The sequence below is a fragment of the Astyanax mexicanus genome, chromosome 18 (genome assembly GCF_023375975.1).
Source record: "Astyanax mexicanus isolate ESR-SI-001 chromosome 18, AstMex3_surface, whole genome shotgun sequence".
Taxonomy (NCBI): Eukaryota; Metazoa; Chordata; class Actinopteri; order Characiformes; family Acestrorhamphidae; genus Astyanax; species Astyanax mexicanus.
Window position 1 is genome coordinate 5,419,371 of NC_064425.1, and position 20,248 is coordinate 5,439,618.

At 36.7% G+C, this 20,248-nt stretch overlaps 1 protein-coding gene across 9 annotated transcripts in view; it reads right to left on the bottom strand.

The window, feature by feature from the left end:
• picalmb (phosphatidylinositol binding clathrin assembly protein b) overlaps positions 1-19,191 on the bottom strand; it is a 29,767-nt gene extending 10,576 nt beyond the window's left edge. For 2 of the 9 annotated variants that reach the window (XM_007260546.4, XM_049467078.1), the window contains exons 1-12: positions 18,611-19,189; positions 12,077-12,219; positions 11,906-11,981; positions 10,141-10,243; positions 8,129-8,222; positions 7,819-7,930; positions 4,669-4,775; positions 4,532-4,573; positions 3,709-3,794; positions 2,844-2,967; positions 2,602-2,735; positions 1,321-1,412 (exon numbers count right to left, since the gene is read on the bottom strand). In XM_007260546.4, the coding sequence (XP_007260608.3) occupies positions 1,321-1,412; positions 2,602-2,735; positions 2,844-2,967; positions 3,709-3,794; positions 4,532-4,573; positions 4,669-4,775; positions 7,819-7,930; positions 8,129-8,222; positions 10,141-10,243; positions 11,906-11,981; positions 12,077-12,219; positions 18,611-18,740 (1,243 nt within the window). In that variant the 5' untranslated portion in view covers positions 18,741-19,189. Of the gene's footprint in view, positions 1-206; positions 297-596; positions 681-1,015; positions 1,169-1,320; positions 1,413-2,601; positions 2,736-2,843; positions 2,968-3,708; positions 3,795-4,531; positions 4,574-4,668; positions 4,776-7,818; positions 7,931-8,128; positions 8,223-10,140; positions 10,244-11,905; positions 11,982-12,076; positions 12,220-18,610 lie in introns of all 9 variants that reach the window. The other 7 variants (XM_007260539.4, XM_007260538.4, XM_007260540.4 and 4 more) reach the window with 7 other exon arrangements.
• Positions 19,192-20,248: the final 1,057 nt, after the last annotated feature.

Consider the following 20,248-nt stretch of genomic DNA (forward strand, 5'->3'; position numbering starts at 1 on the left):
AATGCAAGAAATACTGTTTTTCTATTTGTATTTTTTCATACTGTCCCAACATTTTCTGATTTGGGATTGTATGGGATGTATAAAGCGATACAGACATTAGACAGGAGGTAAATAACATCAGAAGAGGGAAAAACGAGAGACAATCAGTGTGTCAAGAGACAACAAAAAGAGTCACACAAGACAACCTCCAGACACAGGCTCCCTACCTCGGAATAGGCCTGCTACAGAGGAGGGCTCAGACTGGAAGGGAGAGGGGTTTGGGAGATGCTGGACCATAGACGCTTGACCAAAAGAGTCTGACACGCAGGAGGAGAGAGGGAGAGACAGTACAGCAGACATCGACAATGTTAGAGACTCAAATAACAAGAGCAGAAACCAGATTTTCATATTTCTCTGATTGTCTATTGGAGCTCACACAATTCACTTAACAGCAAACCAGTCATCAGCACTGTGTATCTGTATCAATACCAGCTACAAAACTGGCATCCAGTGGAGATGACTACAGGCTTATCAAATATATCTCATCCCTTTGCACTGATTCAGTGCGTTATGTTTCCTGAGGAACATAGCTTAGGGATGGTTCTCCATCATAGTACCTGAGATTAAGTGTTCTATCCGCACTGTTCGTTTGTAATTGGCTGATACGGATGAGCTTGAATCAATAAAGGGATTGTATTGATCTACAGTGGAAGAGGAAACAAAATCATTCACTCATCATTTTATAAACTGCAACCATATCTTATATTTACGCATCTATCAATAAATGACTTCCATGTTAATGCATACAGTGAGCATGTTAGAAAAGGAAAATACGTGTTTAAATGCTTTGTGGGGGATCTACAGTGAAGGCCATGGCAGAAGATGCACACTCTTCTTTTTTTATGGTGAAATACAATGAGTGATTGTGTTGTACCCCAGTAGAAATGGTTTGACACAATGGGGTTTAACTGGCAATGAGTGAAACTCAACTTAAAACCTAAATGTGAATGGGAGAAAAAGTGCAAAGCGTGTTTACCACCAAATATCTCATGACCTGATGTCCTAGAGGAAAAACTAACACCATCGGACGACACAACAGGTAGATGAGCAGGGTCGACAACAAGTTTGGTTAGGAAAGGGTTTAAGTTTGGGATGGAGTCATCGACAGCTTCAGAAGAAGAGAAAGGATCTGAGCAGGCAAAGGGGAGAGAAAGAAGAGAGAAAGAGAAGAGAACAGTCGAAACGGAAGGACATTAGAATGAGACTAACATAAACATAGAAAAGACTTTAGCATGCACAAACTCTAAAAAGTCTGTAGAAGCAGCAGTGTGTGTGCCCTACCTCCCCATGGAGTGGCTATTGACGGTCCGGGTGGCATGGAGGGCTGAAAGGTGGTTTGCAGGTCAAAGAGGTCACTCTCCATCTTTAGGGCACTAAAGATAAAAGAAGTATTGAGGGGAAATTGGTATTCCTTGCACATGTCAAAAAGTGTATCTCATGCTTTGGAGCACCATCGTTATTACCAACAGAAGGCTCTCAGTCTATCCTGTCTAAATTACTAAATCAAGACGGTAAGTTAATCAAGTTTACATGCATTTGGCCACTTTAGACCCTGCTTTCGCAGTTAACTACTGCTAACACAACATCCTTGAACAGCTCAACACGCTTGGAGGAGAACACCAACTGCCAATTCAGACATCTATCTACAGTGATTAGCAATACGCTACACTACATAAGCTTTCTGGGACTACCAGCCACAGATGTCTGTGGAATCACAGAGGAAAGAATCTACAATTCCCCAATTATAGGGCCAATGTTTAGACTGTCTTGCCACTTAGAAGCCACAGGTATGTCATATTAGGATTATAAAGCAGATATAAAACCAAAGTCATTAACAGCAACCTTTAGATTCAATTTTACACTGCATACACAAACACAACATAATAAATTATACAAATAGCTTCAACCTTGTCAGAAAGATTTACCGTATTTTTTGCACTATAAGATGCACTGTTTTATAAGGCACGCTATCAATGAACATCTATTCTCTGGTCTATTTTCATACATGAGGTGCACCGGATTATAAGGCACATTTTAAGAGACACTATAGGTAGAGCTAAGCTAAGTAAACAAAACTGTAATAAAAAATTACTTTCTTTTAAAGTCAAACGAGCGCTGGAAGATAGAAGTTATAAACACAGATTTCCGTTTATTTACAGTAAGCTTAGATTTCCGAATTTCTCCAGCACTAAGGCTGGTGGAGCATTAGCATTAGCAGATAACCGCTGCAGCAGTGCTAGCCAGCGTTAGGAGCAGGCTACAGGCTGGTAATACTCAACTCTGAACAGGGTAATAGCGAGCGCAGTTAGTAGGTAATGCTAATGCTGCTCCAGCAGTGCTAGCCGGGGTTAGGAGCAGGCTACAGTCCAATAATACTCTTCCCTGAACAGGGAAATGGCGGTTAGCAGCTAATGCTACTCCATGGTAAAATTCATACATAAGACGCACTGTACTAAAAGGTGCACTGTCGATTTTTGGGAAAATTAAAGGATTTTAATTGCCCTTCATATAGTTTGGAAAAAAAAAAAACACAATATATATGTGTTTACTCTTTTCACTCACCCATTAGAGCAGCTTGGGGTGGAGAACAGGTCTATTGCAGGAGCTGTACTGATGCTGGCTGCTGTGGTGGACACTGGAGATGTGTCTGTAGTGGCAAACGAGGGCCTCTTGGACAACTCCTTCAGCCTCTGTTCCTTGATAAACACAAACACATGGTTAACGTATTACATACACCCCCCCCCCCTCCCCCAAATCCCACAGCTTACTCCAGGCTCCAGCTTCCTTCAGTTCTGATAACCTACCTTAAGTGCCTTCAGTCTCGCCTGCTCCTCCTCCAGAGCTGCCTGTTTCTCTCTCTCGTCTACTTTGGTGAAAGACATGCCGGTGTTGGCCAGGGATGACACAGCATTGGAGAGGGTGCTTGCCCTGTAGATGCACATTGATTATTTTACTAAAACATATAGATATGGTTTCCCCAGTAGGGATTAATCTTTAAATGGACTACTTCCGTCTCCTGTACAGTAGACATTGTGGCGTTGGATTTTTTTTGTAAAAGAGACAATACAATACATATACAGTGACATGCCAGTATCATAGTGGTTCGAGAAATGTTAAATGCCTGTACAACTTGGAATGTCACCTAACTTACAAGATAACACCTCACAACTGGGGGCTGGCGATATGGCCTTATGATATGACAATTTTTCAGGGTATTTTTTTTTTTTAATACAATTCTTGGCGCATTATATCACAGTTAGTTCCGACTCTGCAATGTGAAAGCCGGTAATGCACTGTAACCAAAGCTCTTCATGTATTAATCCACCACATACAGGTATCTAGCAATAAGACAGCACTTACAAGCCAAACAGCGCAGCTACAAACAGAGCAGCAATTGAACTTTAACTTAAAATCTTTCAACAAACAGCGATAATGGAACTGTGGTATAATCTCAATAATACACTCTCGTGTATTATTGCTTAAATACAATACGACACACCCCTACTCAATTTCTACAATTTTTACAGATGTGGGTGTTCCCAAGCCCATGATCAATTTACATACTCCTATCTAACAAATTTTAGTATTAAATTAAATTAATTGAATGCTATGTCAGTGTATAGCTTTATGTAGTGGAGCTGACTGTGCAAATCATAAATAAGGTCTTACCTGCTGGCTGCAGTGGAGTCTTTCACCTTTTTGCCCTCTAAGGAGGCCAGGTGCTGTTCTAAAGCATCAAGGAGGCTGCTGGGAGCCTAAGACAAAGAAAGCAGTTCAGCCATGTACTCAGAAACCATAAACCAGACAATAAAAGGACAGGAAAGATTTCAACACACATCACACAGACAAGAATTTCAGCAAAGTGCAGAAAAAGTGAGTAAAGAAGTACTTACACACACTGTAAACTGAAGGAAGTGGACAGGAAGTGGAAAGATAAGGATAGATACAGAATATAAAGGTGGTACTGGTCAGATATCCAGTTCATGCACTTTGCATTTCAAAAAATCACCTATATGCTCAATTCACACAATTACTTACACTGGGCCTATACAGTACGTATACTGTAATTTTCATGTGCTCATGTTTTTAGTTGCAGGATTTCTGCAACATGACTGGATAGCGGCTGATCTGAGAACTGTCTCTACACCCTGACTGTTTAGTTCCCTACGTAATTTTAAGACCAAATCTCAAACAAACAGGTATTCTCCAATCACCTAGTCAGAGCTGCACCCTAAACACCTTTATTTGCTGTAGACGGTAAAAGTAAGAAAAGGGAAGTGAGAAGATCTCCGGTCACATGCAGCTTCATGACCCTCATGCATTTAGCAATCTGTCAGACGTTTAACAGCGAAAGAGAAAGATAGTAGCAAAGATTTGGAGCATACTAAAGAGTGTTAATATGACTGTAGACATTCTCAGGGAGGAAAGCAGAACTCTACCATTCTAAGCCATCTCAGTAGAGTCAATGTACATCATAAAAATATATCCTTACCTGTGAAAGGTCTGGGATGTCCCCTCGGTCTATCCCTACCTGCTGTCAAAAGAAAAACAAAAAACCACAACAGTGTTACAACAGTAATCCTCTTCAACAATCCTTCATTACAACACAGCAACACAAGAAATAGTCACCTCTGCCACTTTGAGGAACTCTGAGATGCGGGTCATTCTTGTGAGGAACTTTTTGTAAATATCCAGGCCTTCTTTGCACTGAACCTTCTTCATGTCAAAATACTTCTCTGTAGACAGGAGACAAACACTTTTTTTTACCTTTATTAAACTCTTAACAAACATGCCCACAGATAATAAAAACTAACGTATAGAAAGAACATATAGTGCAACATCTCAAATGTGAAGCCACCATAGGATGTAGCCTCACTCATCTCTCTCTATATGTTTCAATGACAAAAAAGACCATTTTACATTTACTTTTTCTCCTTAGAAGACAGAAACCACCTTTTAAAGAGTTATTCTGCTATATTGTAAAATGGCTGGGTTACACAGAAGAATTAAGTGATTGACAGTCTTGGAAGTTGTAGTAGTCGGGCTGTCGGACAAGATAGTTAATTATACTATTATTCAGGTGGTATTGTGCTGTTGGTTGCATTAATACACTCTGTACTTGTTCTTTGCAATGTGATCTAATTAGTCATTAGTCTCGGACAGTGCTACAAATACCTTTTAATACATTATCTTTATCTTCTTTAAATTGTGACTGGTGTATAATGACTTGCAGCAGATTAGCAGTTCAGCTGGACCAGAGTAGCTTACTTTATTTAAACAGCAAACTATAGGGCTCCGAGTGGTTCAGTGGGCTAGGGCTGCCACTATGATCAGGAGATTGCCGGTTCAAATCCTGTTCATGTAGATTGCCACTGGCTACCAGAGCCCTGAGAGAGCACAATTGGTCTTGCTTTCTCTAGGTGGGTAGAGGGGGCTCTCTCTTAACGTCAATCCAAAGAGTGATGCCGCTCAGCGCAAGGTGTCTCTGAGCTGATGTATCAGAACCGAGTCGCTGCGCTTTCCTCCAAGTGTTAGCGCTGTGATGCTACTCGGCAATGCTGCATCAGCAGCAGTTCAAAAAGACGCGGAATCTGACTTCACATGTATCAGAGGAGGCGTGTTCTAGTCTTCATCCTCCTGGGGTTGGAGCATCACTAGTGAAAGGGGGAGTCCTAATGAGTGAGTTGGGTAATTGGCCTTGTTAATTGGGTAGAAAACAGGATAAAAATTTGAAATATAATTATAAGAAACAGCAAACTATAATTTAATTTGAAAAGACACTTGGTTTGTGTAAAGGAACAGGCCAACCAAATAAGGAGGCAAGTCTGGTTCCACTTCTAGTCTCTACTACAAAGACTCTGGTTACAAAATCAACTACATGTGATATTTTCTTGTGTAATTTAAACAGAACAATATCTAAATGGGGGGTAATAGCAAAAGTTAACAATGTGATGATTTCCAAATTATATGGCATGATGGTCCTGCAAGCAGAACAGCTCTCATTATTAGGAGACAGACAAAGAGGTCACTCATCTCCTTTCACTGGTGGGTGGGGAAGTGTGTGGGGTGCTGTCCCATTACTGGTGGTGTCCTACTGAATCTGACCTTGAACACGGTGGAACACAATATCCTCGCTCCACAACACACACACACTAAATTGCAGCTGCCTAAATTAATGCACACTTGTCATAATCCTTAAATCCTCATTTCTAATGCTAACTAATGCTGGAACACTGAGTCTGAAACATTCCAAGTTAAACAGAAAAGGGTTAAAGTCACTTAGGTTTCTGTACTTTATCACACATAATATACTATTTAGGACATATGGATATTCACTAGCATCATCTAAATTATGTCATGTGACATGAGACTAGTATCGTGTCCCTTTGTGCAAATAAGCAGTGACGCCCGGCGGCAACTTCCAATCAGAAACAGATTCTCATATATCCGGCCTGAAAGTGCTGCTCTGATTTTCGGTTCCTAGCTGATTAGCTACCAGGTAAAATACAAAACTAAACCAGCAGAAACCCCACTATACTACTAACCAGGAGGAAATCCTTACAGAATTCCCTTATTTAATAGAAAAATATGTATTAAAACTGAGAGAATTATTTATTAAATTAACAAAAATTATTAAAACTGAGGTTAATTATTTACTAAAACGATTATTTACTAAAGATTTATTAAAACTGATGAAGTTGTGTTTATTAAATTAACAGAACAATTTATTAAAACTGAGGAAATTTTGTTTATTAAATTAACAGAATGATTTATTAAAACTGAGGGAATTATTAATTAAATTAACAGAATAAAACTATTAAACTGAGGGAATTATTTATTAAATCAACAGATCGATTTATTAAAACTGAAGAAATTATTTATTAAATTAACAAAACAAGTTATTAAAACTAAGTGAATTATTTATCAAATTAACAGAACAATTAATAAATCTAAGGGAATTATTTATTAAATTAAGAGAAAGACTGTTTATTAAATCAAGAGAATGATTTATTATATTTGGATAAACATATTATTTACATCCATGGAATGATTTATTACATTGATGTAACATTTTTTTAAATTATGGAAATATATATAATATATATATATATATATATATATATATATACTGTATTAAGGGAATGATTTACTACATATATTATGTATCATATTTAAGGATACCCATTTATTGTAATAATGAATAATTATGTTAAATAGTTGTACTTAACAGTAGTTATTAAAGTTGATGATTATGTGAATCATGTAAATTTCAAATAATGTGAAAAGTTTGTTTGACTGTTTAATGTTTGGAAATTGTGTAGACAGGCTGAGCCCTTGTTTCTGTATCCTTACTGTTTCTTTGGAAAACGTCCACCAGCAACAGATTGTTCTGTGAGTAAGACACGCCCCCAAGTGACTCACAGAGCGATTGTCTCGCACTGTGGATTGAAAAATGGTAAATGTCCACTCAACTTAGGACATGGAACGACCTTTTCATCTGGCACACACTATCAGGCCTCGCTCATATATATTAATAAAGCCCAGATAACTCACATAGGCCTTGCCATGAGCACCCTGACCAGGGTTAAGCCTCACTCACAAGAGAATACCTCACACCTTATACGTATTTGAACATTATAGGCAATGTCATGGCTTATGTCACTAAAACAATAGTGAAGGAGAAGTGATCTAATCAGCATAATTCATGCTGGTTATGAAAGTAAATTGAAAGCACGACTCTGTCCTCATTCATGGCTGTGTGTGTGAGGCCAGTCTTACCCAACAGGTTGATTATCCCCTCATTGTAAGCTGCAAAAAGCCTGATTGAGTCTTTGAAGAGAAGCATGAAGGCTGCATTGATAACCCCATTGGTGAGCTCATTGGCATTGACCTAGACAGAGAACAATTATTAGATTTTCCTCTCAGAAAGCTTAGCTGACCATAGCAAATAACAGACCATTTAAAAAGAGACGACTGGGTCAACCGACGGTAAATGGGCACTTTAAAAGCGAACAAACATTACAGAGAAAAGAAGAGCAATCCTAACACTGGTGTTCAGCTGCAGCAATGCTAAATGATTTAAACTCACATTGAAGTCTAGAAGGGCATCCATCTGGTTCTGGATAATGGGGATGGTTTTGAGGAGCTTCTCTGTGTTCATGGTTCTCATCACTCCATCCACCCTAAAGGAAAAACGTTATTTGTTTTAAAAATAGGTCAAATTGTGTAAGACTAGGGATCAGCAGGCAGGGGGTTTAAATACACGGCCTGTTGCAACAGCTCAATCCAGCCTTTACCACTACACCTCTACCTGCAGTGTCTGTACTATGTCTACATGTCTTAAAAGAACAGAATTTCAGGGTTTTTCCTATGAAGTAAACTTTAAAAGGGTAATTTTAACAGGGTTCTTGCTCCATTTTAAAAGTCAAATTGAATGCTTTTTAAGACCTTTTTAAGACCTCCATAAATAGAATGGCCCAAAAACATTTCCCATTTGTTATAAATTTTCTGTTTTTAATTTTGCTCTATTGTGATGCAGAACATGTTATCTGAGCTAGCTCACCGCTAATGTTAGCTAGCTCTCCACTAACTCTAGTTTTCTCCCTAGTAATAAAGCTAACTTGCCGCTAATGTTAGTATGTTAGCTAGCCCGCCGCTAATGTTAGCAAACTCTACGCTAACCTTAGTTAGTTAGTTCATTTAAGACAATTAAAGACCTTAATTATTCAAAAATTTAATTTAAGACATTTTAAGACGTTTTAAGGACCCACAGGAACCCTGTTAAAGGAGGTGTTGTAGTTGCCATACTGTATATTGTGATACTAAATCAGACGTTTATATACTTTTGAAATGTTACTAACTACACATGCATACTCATTAGAGAATCCCAAATATAGACATTTTTGGGCCAATACAATAACCAATTATCAACATTATCTGGTTTTCTGTCCAAAGATAAAGTTATCTAAAAGCAGTGTGTAAGACTGGTGGAGGAGAACATTCCAATATGTATGAAAAATGATTAAAAACCAGGGTTATTCCACCAAATACTGATTTCTGAACTCCTTAAACCTTATGAATATGAACTTGTTTTCTCTGCATTATTTGAGGTCTGAAAGCTCTGCATCTTCTTTTTTGTTATTTCAGCCATTTCTCATTTTCTGCAAATAAATGCTCTAATACAATATTTTTATTTGTAATTTGGGAGAAATGTTGTCCGTAGTTTATAGAATAAAACAATGTTCATTTTACTCAAACATAAACCTATAAATAGCAAAATCAGAGAAACTGATTCAGAAACTGAAGTGGTCTCTTAATTTTTTCCAGAGCTGTATGTTTCACACACAATGATGAACTATCCTTACGCTCAAGCCAAACATTCCCCAACTTCTCCCAATGCTATCCTACAGTTCGCACAAGTGTCCAGCTTGTATAGAAAAATGGCAATTCTCCTATCAACTGAAACAGGTGGCCAGTGACTAGAAACGACAGGCCCTTTGGGTGTTCTGATAAAATCAAATCGGATGAGAAATAAATTACATAAAAAACACAAATTTATCTGGCGGAATAATGCAAAACGCTGACTACCATTTATGTAAACAAAGTTAGAGTTGGCGTCTAATATTCCAGCTTCTTATACATATATCATATATTATACTTATTATATATTAAATATATGTACTTTGGACAGTAAGAGCTGCTATTTAAAAACAAACCTGAGCTACATAAAAAGAATATAAAGTAATCTAAGTGTTGACTTTATCAGCAGATCTCCATTTACACCCAGTTTGTTTCTTACAGCCATGTGTGACTTAAAGTCACAGAAAGCATACCTAACTTCACTCTCTCTGAATGCATAGGTTGGTCATCCAGGACCTTCCACCCCCAATCTTTCAATCACGTGTCTTTTAGATAATTTTACAGAAGAGAGCTAAAAATAAAGATGCAATATGTAGTAATTTTACACTGCCCCGTTTAATAAAAAAAAAAAAATCCCATTCCGCTCCAAAACTTTAACTAGCAATATATTGGGTATCACTAATTGTGAGATTATCTTTAGAGTAAAATAATAAAATGAGAAAATATTCTTGGACGACTTACCCACGTTTTACTTTTGTAAAATCGAAAGCAACCTGCCGATATGATACTGCTTTTTCATTCAGATAACGGCTATACCTCCGAATAAATGTGGACATGTCATAACCTGTGGGGAAAGAACAGAGCATAAGGATACATATTAATAAACCCTGAAATCTTAACATTAACTCCAAAATATATGTATACATTGTAATACACTGGGTTTACAACTGTTTAACACAATCTTATAAAAAAAAGAATAAATAAAAATAAATATCTGTTCAAATACCACAATTTGGTGCACAAAAGCAGTGTGTAAGACTGGTGTAGGAGAACATGCCAAGATGCATGAAAACTGAGATTAAATATCAGGGTTATTTCACCAAATATTGATTTCTAAACACAGTTATGAATATGAACTTGTTTTCTTTGCATTATTTGAGGTCTGAAAGCTCTGCATCTTTTTTGTTATTTCAGCCATTTCTCATTTTCTGCAAATAAATGCTCTAATACAATATTTTTATTTGAAATTTGGGAGAAATATTGTCCGTAGTTTATAGAATAAAACAACAATGTTCATTTTAATCAAACATAAACCTATAAATAACAAAATCAGAGAAACCGATTCAGAAACTAAAGTGGTCTCTTAATGTTTTCCAGAGCTGTATAAGTTAAATTAATGCAAAAGTGGTGTCAAAAGTGTTAACATTGAGCGAATGCACTACTGCGTGCCCTGTGCGACATCTGTGACGGCAGTAGGTATTAACAAGCCTTTATAAAGTAAATCGTCGCTGTCCAATGAAAAACACGTATCTCCAAAACAGCAACTTTACAGGAGAGAGAAAAAACCTAGTAAACATTCAATGGAAGTTTATTTCAAGTAATTTTGTAGAGTTTCTATTGGTCCGTTCATCAAGAAATTTGGGCACAGTGTAAGGGACAGTTTGTCTGTTCAAATTATGTAGTAAACTAAAAATCAACAAAAATGGAGATGAGTGTTTTTCATAGGACAGCGATGAAATTTTAGACTTGTGGGAATTGTTAGAGGACGTACGAATATTGTTACGGTATCGTTACTGAACAACATCTCGTCAAAGCTTAGTAAAGTTACTGCAGGCTGAATCATCTATACAACACAAGACTGAACAACAACTGTCTTTTTAAAAAGAAAAGAAATGTAAGTACAATTAGAGACACTGCAATTTACTATAACAGGGGTATTTAATTAGAAATAAGTATGGTCCAGTTGGAGAAAAATTTGTCAGTCCAAGGTCCGGACCATCGCCATTTTAACCATTTAAGATTCAGTGCTATATTATGTATACTATATATATTTATATACACATTGTTAATCTGAGTTTACTGCGCCGCAAAGCACGTAAACCGTAAAGACAAGAAAATTTCCGTTGCTTTAAATAAACACTGTCACAATTAAATCCTTCTCAGTAGTTTATCGGTTTGGGTCCGCATTGGACAACAGTGGTCCGCCTATTAGTGACCCCTGTACTATGAGGTCCAAGCCTGATTTTTGAACTGTGCTGTATGTTCCAGTACACCTGTTTACCTTTACATATGAAATTAAACATATTTCTAGAAAAAGCAAAAATGCCAGTGCTATGAACTATGAAGGAACCAAAACATTACAGGTAAAGCAACTAGAACAGAGAATGAAGAGAAAAAAGGAAACTAAAGGAAATAAAGAGGAATGAACTGTGCAGGTGGTGGATTTGTACAGTATGAGATATAGTCCTAATGTGATTATTTGTAGAACTGAGACGACACACTGTACCTTGTAGCCCACTTTTATCCAAAAAGTTGCTGAGGTTGAATAACGTATTCCTGGAAGCCAGGTACTGAACAAAGCGCTGCAATTGCAAAACACAGAACAGAACTGCGTTATGAACTCCAGTGTTTCCTAACACTCTTCATTGGCATTTAGGTGGCTGCCATTAGCACTGACCTCGTTGCCATAGACCATGAGGTGGTGTGTTGTGATGAGGGATTTGAAGACGACCACCCAGCTTGTGTTGGTGGTCCTCTCAAACAGCGAGTCAGCCAGCTGAGGAATGTTCACGTTCATTTCATTGGTACAGTGGATGAGATCTGCAATATGAAACAATAGAACAGTCACTAGCAGGTCATCATTAAAAGCACACAGACAAAACACTCACAGACAATCCAGCCATCACAAAGAGTGGGTTCTGGAGAAGAGGTTGCATTCCCGTAAAAATAATGCATAAAAAAGTGGTGTCTATTTATAATGCAACCATACACTGTGGGTTAGCCCACATAATGTTCCAAATAATCTTTTAAAGAACAAAAACGGGTGATTTATGCAGGATTATATAATAAACCCAGGTATTGCACAACAGCCCAAATAACGTGGCATGTAGGAGTCTTCAACAGTGAAGTGCCAGTCATGAAAAAGTTCAATATTCATGCAAGATAAGCTCGATCTAATGCTGACGTTTGGCAGGAAAGAAATTGCCACAAAGTACTGGGGATGCTGACAATGCCTCTTCCCATAACTTATTATAAATTTAGATTCTACCTAAAATCACATCATGATATGCTGGAGACTTGTACTGGATTAAATCACTATTTTACCTTACAATAAACTGAAGCACATTGATTAGAGCTGCTCAATTAATCACACATTAACTGAAATTGTCATTTTGGTCTCTGAATGTAGGTAAGGATGAGTGACAGCTGATTGTAACGTCGGCTGCACTATAATCAAGCATTTCAGACAGATCCGAGGGTCATTTTTAACATATTAAAAAGTTGCATGATGTCATTCAGTTCCAAAGAAGAAGAGTGACACTCAAAAACAAAGGAAAAAAAAACAGTGCCTATAAGATGTAACACCCCTTAGATGTTTTTAGTGATGTACCAATCCAATATTACAGGGTTCTTGCACCATTTTAAAAGTCAAATTTAATGCATTTTAAGACCTTTTTTAAGACCTCAATACAATTAATTTACGACCCAAAAATGTAGTCATCATTTCTTTAGTAACCTTAGTTCTTTCCCCACTAATTTAATTTAATTTAATTTAATTTAACTATCTTTTTGCTAATGGTAGCTAGCTCTCTGGTAACGTTAACTAGCTGACTGCTAGCGCTCTGCTAACCGTCAGTAACATTAGCTAACTTGCCGGTAATGTTATGTGCTTTCCCACCGGCATTAAACAAATCATCTGAAAATTTAACACATACAACATATTTACAGTAAATTTAAGACAATTTAATACCTAAATAACCCGGATTTTAATTTAAGACATTTTAAGGACTAGCAGGAACCCTGCATTAGTAGTATCTAGTGTATTTTTTATTAGAATATTTATTCTAGGAGTACCATCAAAAATCTTTAGTTTAAACTAATTTAGGACAGCTATTTATTGCATTTCACATTTATATTGGGCTATCCTAACAGCATTATTGCACACTGCAATATTATTAGACTATGGAATTATGAACCCAGTATCTCATATTAAATCTAATTGTATGCAGAATATGCAGCGTGCAGTAAAGACTGTAGTACTATCCTTTTGAGTGTGATTGAATGTGATTGAATGTGCTATCTGCAGTGGCAAGGGTGTTACTATGTCTAAACTAAGACTGTTAAAGTGTAAATTATGTTACTAATGTGAAAATGATACTGCAGATGTTAAAAATAATGAGAACACCACACACAGTTGAGATTAGGACATAGATGGACCAAACTAGATGGAACATGTTTTTTGTCATATTTGTAGCGATGATGTTATAAGTTAAAATCAGATAGATATATTCATGTACAGTGGCAAGCAAAAGTAAACTAAAATAATACACAAAATATGATCGTTCAAATCTTCATTGAGAACAACCATACACCTTATATTGCTAGTGGAAAAAAAGTATCTGAACCCTTGTGTTAATTACCTCAAGAAAGCCAATCAGAGTCATGTTAGCATACCTGGAGTCTTGTTCATTTAAACTAGATCTAATTTGACTGATAAAATAAATAAAAAAAGTCTATACTAAAGCAAACAATATACAAAAGAAGACAATTTGGGACGGTGGCAACTCTGTCGAAGTTGGCATTCAGTAAAAATTACCCTAAGAGCACAATGATGACTCATCAATGAGGTAAAGAAGCTACCAGTTATTCAGACAAGAATGTAAAGGCATCATTGAAAAAAGGCTAGCATCTATGTTCATGAGTCTACTATCTGTAGACTAGAACAACTGGGTGTTTATGGCAGGAAACTGTGAAGGAAGCCTCTGTTCATTATAATGACATTTTTGCATGCCTGAAGTTTGCATAAGAGCACATACACACCTATAAAACATCATGTCAACAGTAGAGCCTAGCCATCATTATGGGGGAGATGAATTTCCAAGAGTATCAAAATATGCTACAGAATAATGTGAGAGTGTCTGTGTTTCAGCTGAAACTTTGTAGAAGTTGGGTGATGCAACAGGACAATGACCCAAAACGTTGAAGCAAGTCCGCAACAGAATAAACCAAGTCAGGGTCCAGATCTTGGATGCTATAGATTGGTTTAAAGAAAGTCGTACCCTTGGATTGTGCAAAGAATAAAACTGAAAAAACGCCGTTCTGCCAGGAAGAATGGGCTGAAATTCCCACAGCTACAGGAAGTGACTGGTTAAGGTTCTTGCTGCTGAAGATTAAGTTAAGTACATTTTTTGAGAGGCAGATGGCAAATTATTAAGTAATACTAACTTGAAAGGTTAATGTGCTAAGCAGCACCAGCATCAGTCCCAAAAACACTGATCAGTCCATGTCTTTGCAATAGAGATCTTTACATCTGTGTCTAAACTAATCAAAATTTTAGGCTTCATGTGTTTTGCCCAGCTGGCCACCAATGTTGATAGATACTGTTACAGTATGTTTTAATGTAGGCTACTTCATCAGGTGACCAAAATTTACCAAAACCCAAAGGTTGCATGCTAGCAAAATCCCAACAATTAGTTGTTTTGCTTGTTAACTTTGGAGCATGATTTTAAAAGTTGTTTTTAGTGAATTATCTGATTATTTTAACTAAAATCAGGGTTTAATATCTTTCTGATTTTTGCTTAAATCAATTTCTGGCAGTGAGCAGAGTCATTACAACAAACATTATTGTCTGTACCAGTTAAGGTATATGTGTGTATAAAAGATGTATAAATGTACATTATGCCACTGGGGCGTTGTTTTAATTTTAATTCATTTTCACTGCAGAGTAGTACTATTGGTTCTCAAAAACTATTCGTTCTGTCTTTAACTTTGTGAATGGATGACCTCTGACCACATAGCTGCCGGGACGGGCTTAATCCAGCCAACAAGAAAACACTGCCAACTTTAACTCAGCACTGACCTTCAGCAGCACAGAGTTTATAACTAGTAAATATAGACTTACTGCAGTGTACATCTTATGATGATTACAATGTAAAATGTGTACTGGAATCATGAAGAACGATGATGTTGATGGATAGCTGAGATTCTATTAAGGGTACTATCAGGGCAAAAGATAAATTAACACTGTTGGCATTTCCCATTATATATTTACTTGAGACAGATTATATCTGTCCAGTATCATTTATTTTACTTTAATCCTGGATAAATGAAGATATATGGAGTGCATTATTAGTATCATGACATTCTGGATCATTGACTATTTTTATTTTTCTCTTTTTAAATAAATAACTTTAGCAAGCTTTACCTTCCTGTAACAAAACAGAGGAACCAGACCATGATTAATTTGGTCTGTATAGAGACTATCTCTTTTGATTGGACAATTTTTTTTTCTTAGGTCCAGGCTGGGCTGTGGTTCGCAGCATTTTTCTCACCAGCCAACTTCATTTAGACGAAACTGAAAAGTCCAAAAGTCTGTGTGAATGCACACTAAATAAAAAAGCATGCTTGATATTTTAACGTGTTGGATATATTTATGATATTTTGTTTATCATGTCTTCTCACAAATGCACAACTAGTCCTGTTGCAGTGAGAAAGTTCTTGAGCTTTGCCAAGACTATAAATAGACTTTCTTTTCCCAAGCAAAATGAAGTAACTTACTAGACATCACTGGCACATAACCAGCACTCCTTTAAGAAGGTGCTACCATTCACAGACATCAAGGACAGGCTTAGGCTGGAGGGTTCTGGTGGACACTACCCAAGCCTCTTACAGTGAAACACAACCCAGCCTGCACTATTTCAGCATCAGGCCAAGAATAAGCAGCTATCAGCACTGGAGTGACTTCCAAAGGCAAAGTGGACACTGCATCCTGAGAAAAGCTGTACTAGTTATCTCCAGCAGCTGCCCTGCAGGCAGTAATGAGGGTTCAAAATGAGTTAAATAATTAGAAAACTAATAGATTCACATACGCTGGTTCCCTTTAACTGGTCTGACAGTCAAATCACTGCAGTGAATGGAAGCCCCCAGAGGTTATTTTAATCACCCTTCCTAACTATTTTTAACCACCTAGCAATTACATCTATCCAAATCTTGGCGTAATTTATGGCATATAAATAGTTGATACGAGGGCAAAGCTCTCTTGATCTATCATTATAAAATCATGCAGGTATGGCAAGCTATTTTAGCTAAAAAATGACCCCACTGGTAAAAAAAATCTTAAATTACAAATCTCTGGATCTGGGTGATATGTCCCTAATATAATATCACAATGTTTTATGATATTTTTGCAATAGCGATATTCAGGGTGAATATACTATTGAATATACAAATATATAAAAGATACTGTATACTATGCAATATGGCACATATCAGCCATGTTACTGTTACTAGTAATATCAGCTCTACAGGCCTTTGATTCTGACTATACACCTTAATGTCATATAATACCATTGATTTACTAGTAAAACTTTAGTGTTGACTAATAAAAATTAAATGCAATAAATTGTAATTTTACTGATGTAAAAATGGCAATGTAGTAACGATGGAATTGTAGGTCTGTAAACATACTTATTGTAAATCTACAACATGTAAACCTACAATTACAACTACAATGTAATTATAGATGAGAGAGAGTGTAAGTACATGTAAACCAATGGTTTCAGGTGACTAGATAAAATTACACTGCTAGATTTGTGAACCAGTATGAATTACACTGGAGTAATGAAGTAGCTCTTATCTAAATAGTAGCTCTAATCAGAGCTAATATCACACTTTTACTAGTAAAAACATAAGTTACAGTTTAATTCTACACTTTCATTCTGACTAATAAAAACTAACTACAATCATCAAAATCCATACTGTAGATATCTAAAATTATATAATAAAGATCTAAAATTGCTCATGTCCTGAATGCATATTTATATTGCTATTAATTTGCTATTCATTTATTTCACTATTCTACTTGTTGTAAAAACTGTTTTGCACACTATTGGGAACCTGCACCCAAGCTTTTCACTCACATGTACACCTGTACACCTGATGTGACAATATAAATCTTAAATCTCGAGTCAAAACTGCAATAGACAGACCTTGAATTATCATTATTTGTACCAGTAAGAATTACATTGTAGACATTTGTACTAGAACTACAGTTTTGTCTAGTTTTAAAGTAAAAACTATGTAAATCTACAATTACAACTACAGTGTAATTAAAGATGAGAGAGAGAAAGAGTGCATGTATTTATGGACTCTTATTCTTTCTTATATATAATTACACTGTAACATGACTTACATATGACTGAAGTTACTCTGGTAATGTTACTATGTGAACCTGGAAGTTTTGTAAATCTGTAAATCTACAAATACTGTTAATCTACAATATGTAAATCTGCAGTTAAAAATACAATGTTATTACAAATAAGAGTGTAAGAGCAAATGTAAATCAATGGCAGCATATGACTAGTTAAAAATACACATAGCTATAGGCTGGTCTAGTAAGTCAGAATGTCTTTATAGGTATGTATGTGTTTTATTAGTAAAATTACACAGTAGTAATGAAGTAACTGTAGATCTGTAAACCTATAATTACAACTACATGTAATTACAAATTACAAGAGAGAGTAAGAGTCCCTGTAAATCAATGGCAACATACTAGGGTTATATGTATAATGTTCTTAATTGGAAACTCTGTAGATTAGTCTGTAGATCTGATATCCTAAATAGCTAGCACAGCTTTCAGCTGAGAGTTAAGACTTGTGGCTGGTTATCACTGTTTCTCATTTTAAGCTAAATCTGCTTTGCCATTTGCCAGGCTTTTAAACGTAACTACAGCCACGACCAGATATATAACGTTAACTAACCTACCATCTGCACTGTCTTATTATTATTAACTAACGTTAGTTAAGCTAGGTTAGCCAGGTTATCTAGCTAGTTAGCTTAGCATCACTGGGGCCACTGGGGCCTGTCCATTGTGGGCTGCTGGCTCCATTAACGTCGCCACAACAATACAACCAAGGTACAGAAGCAGACAAAGATAGACATGTTTTAAAAGCTTCAGTAGCTCAGAATTAAAACCTGTGGGAAAAGCACTTACAGTCCAGGTGTTTCTTTTTCGGGCCCATGATTTCGTGCGTGGTTGCCTTGCACACTGTTTTGGACACCGCCGACCCGGTAACGCTGTGCTGAGCGGCGGTTATCCTGTCAGTAATGCTCTGCCCCGACATGATTCAGGCGATTAAGGATGAAAAGTTGGGTTTAGATTAAATGAATCACAGCACTTCTATCGGGTCCTACGTGTTGACAGTCCGTTTTCGTCCTCTTTGGCGAGAAAAGCGATATATAGCGTTGGCTGAACGGTCTGTCAGGCGGAGCTGCGGGAGGAGGACGGCGGCTAGCAGCTAACGTCAGTTTAAAACCCAAGCAGAACGGAGGCTGACGTTAACGGTCACTTTAGCTAGCTAGTTAACGCGTATTATCCACAGACCGCGGCTGTTAAAAATGCTCTCCTACTGAGCCGTTACATTGTTGAAAATCCACCACACGCATAGCTCGCTCATCCCTCTTTTCCCCTCGTCTCGCCCCGAATCCCGCGGCTCCTAATTCGGCCAGCTCTGCTCGGTACCAGCAACCGTAGGTATTCGGTGAAATGGCGGGCCTGAGCTGCTGCTGCCGAGCTGATTTTCTTTAACACCCGTTTTCCGGCAAGCACCGCCCACATCTACGAGGACTGGCTGGTGATGCCCTGCGTTATGCGGTGTGATTGGATAAAAATTCAGAGGGCTGGCCTTGAGTGCAAACTACTAGCCAATCCCAGCATGGTAGCAGGCAGATTTTGTCGGAAAAGAGGTGGGAAACACAGAACACAGTCCACCGTCTCAGTCCAGGCCACTCCTTTTGGATGCTGATTCTGGATCAGGCATTTGGATGGAGCTTAGTCGGTGTAACGTTTATTAATTGAATTTTCTGACCGTAAAAGTGTAAAATTGGATGTAAATACTCATTATTTATTATTTTAATGTAGTGCATTGTACAAGAGATAAGTTTCCATCCATTTTTCTCATTTTATTTTTTTCATCTCTGCTCAACACAATCAGAATTTCAGGAAAAAATAATGATCTTTTCTTTATTTGCTGCTTTTTAATTTAATCTAAATTCAAAAATATATCAAAAATAGAAAATCGGGTATAAAACTTAATCATAATTTTTTTCCACTCAGTATAGTAAAGATGAAATGGGTTTTCATCAAACATTCTAAGTTATCTAGTTTTTCAATTCAGCATTTCGCAAACAGAATAAAAAAAAAAAAATGTTGAATCTTCTCTTGATTTTCAGATTTGTCCATTTTTGTGTCTTCTAACACAAATCTGGTCAGTGTAACATTTAGCAGTTTAATTTTCTGACCGTATCAATCTAAATTAAAAAATAGTGGGTATAAAAAAGGCGGGTATAAAACTTCAGTCAGTGTAAAGATTATAAATTACATTTTCTGATCGTTTTAGGCTAAATGCAAAAATAGAAATTTGTCAGGTGATTAAAAACAAATATCGAATTATATTTTATCTTTTCATTATTTTAACATAGCATGTATTATTAATTTTTAATATATTGTAACAAGAAAATATATATACATCCAATACAATGATTTGGGTCATAAATAAAAGTTCATATTCATAAAGTTCAGAAATCAATATTTGGTGGAATAACCCTGGTTTTTAATTACAATTATTATGCA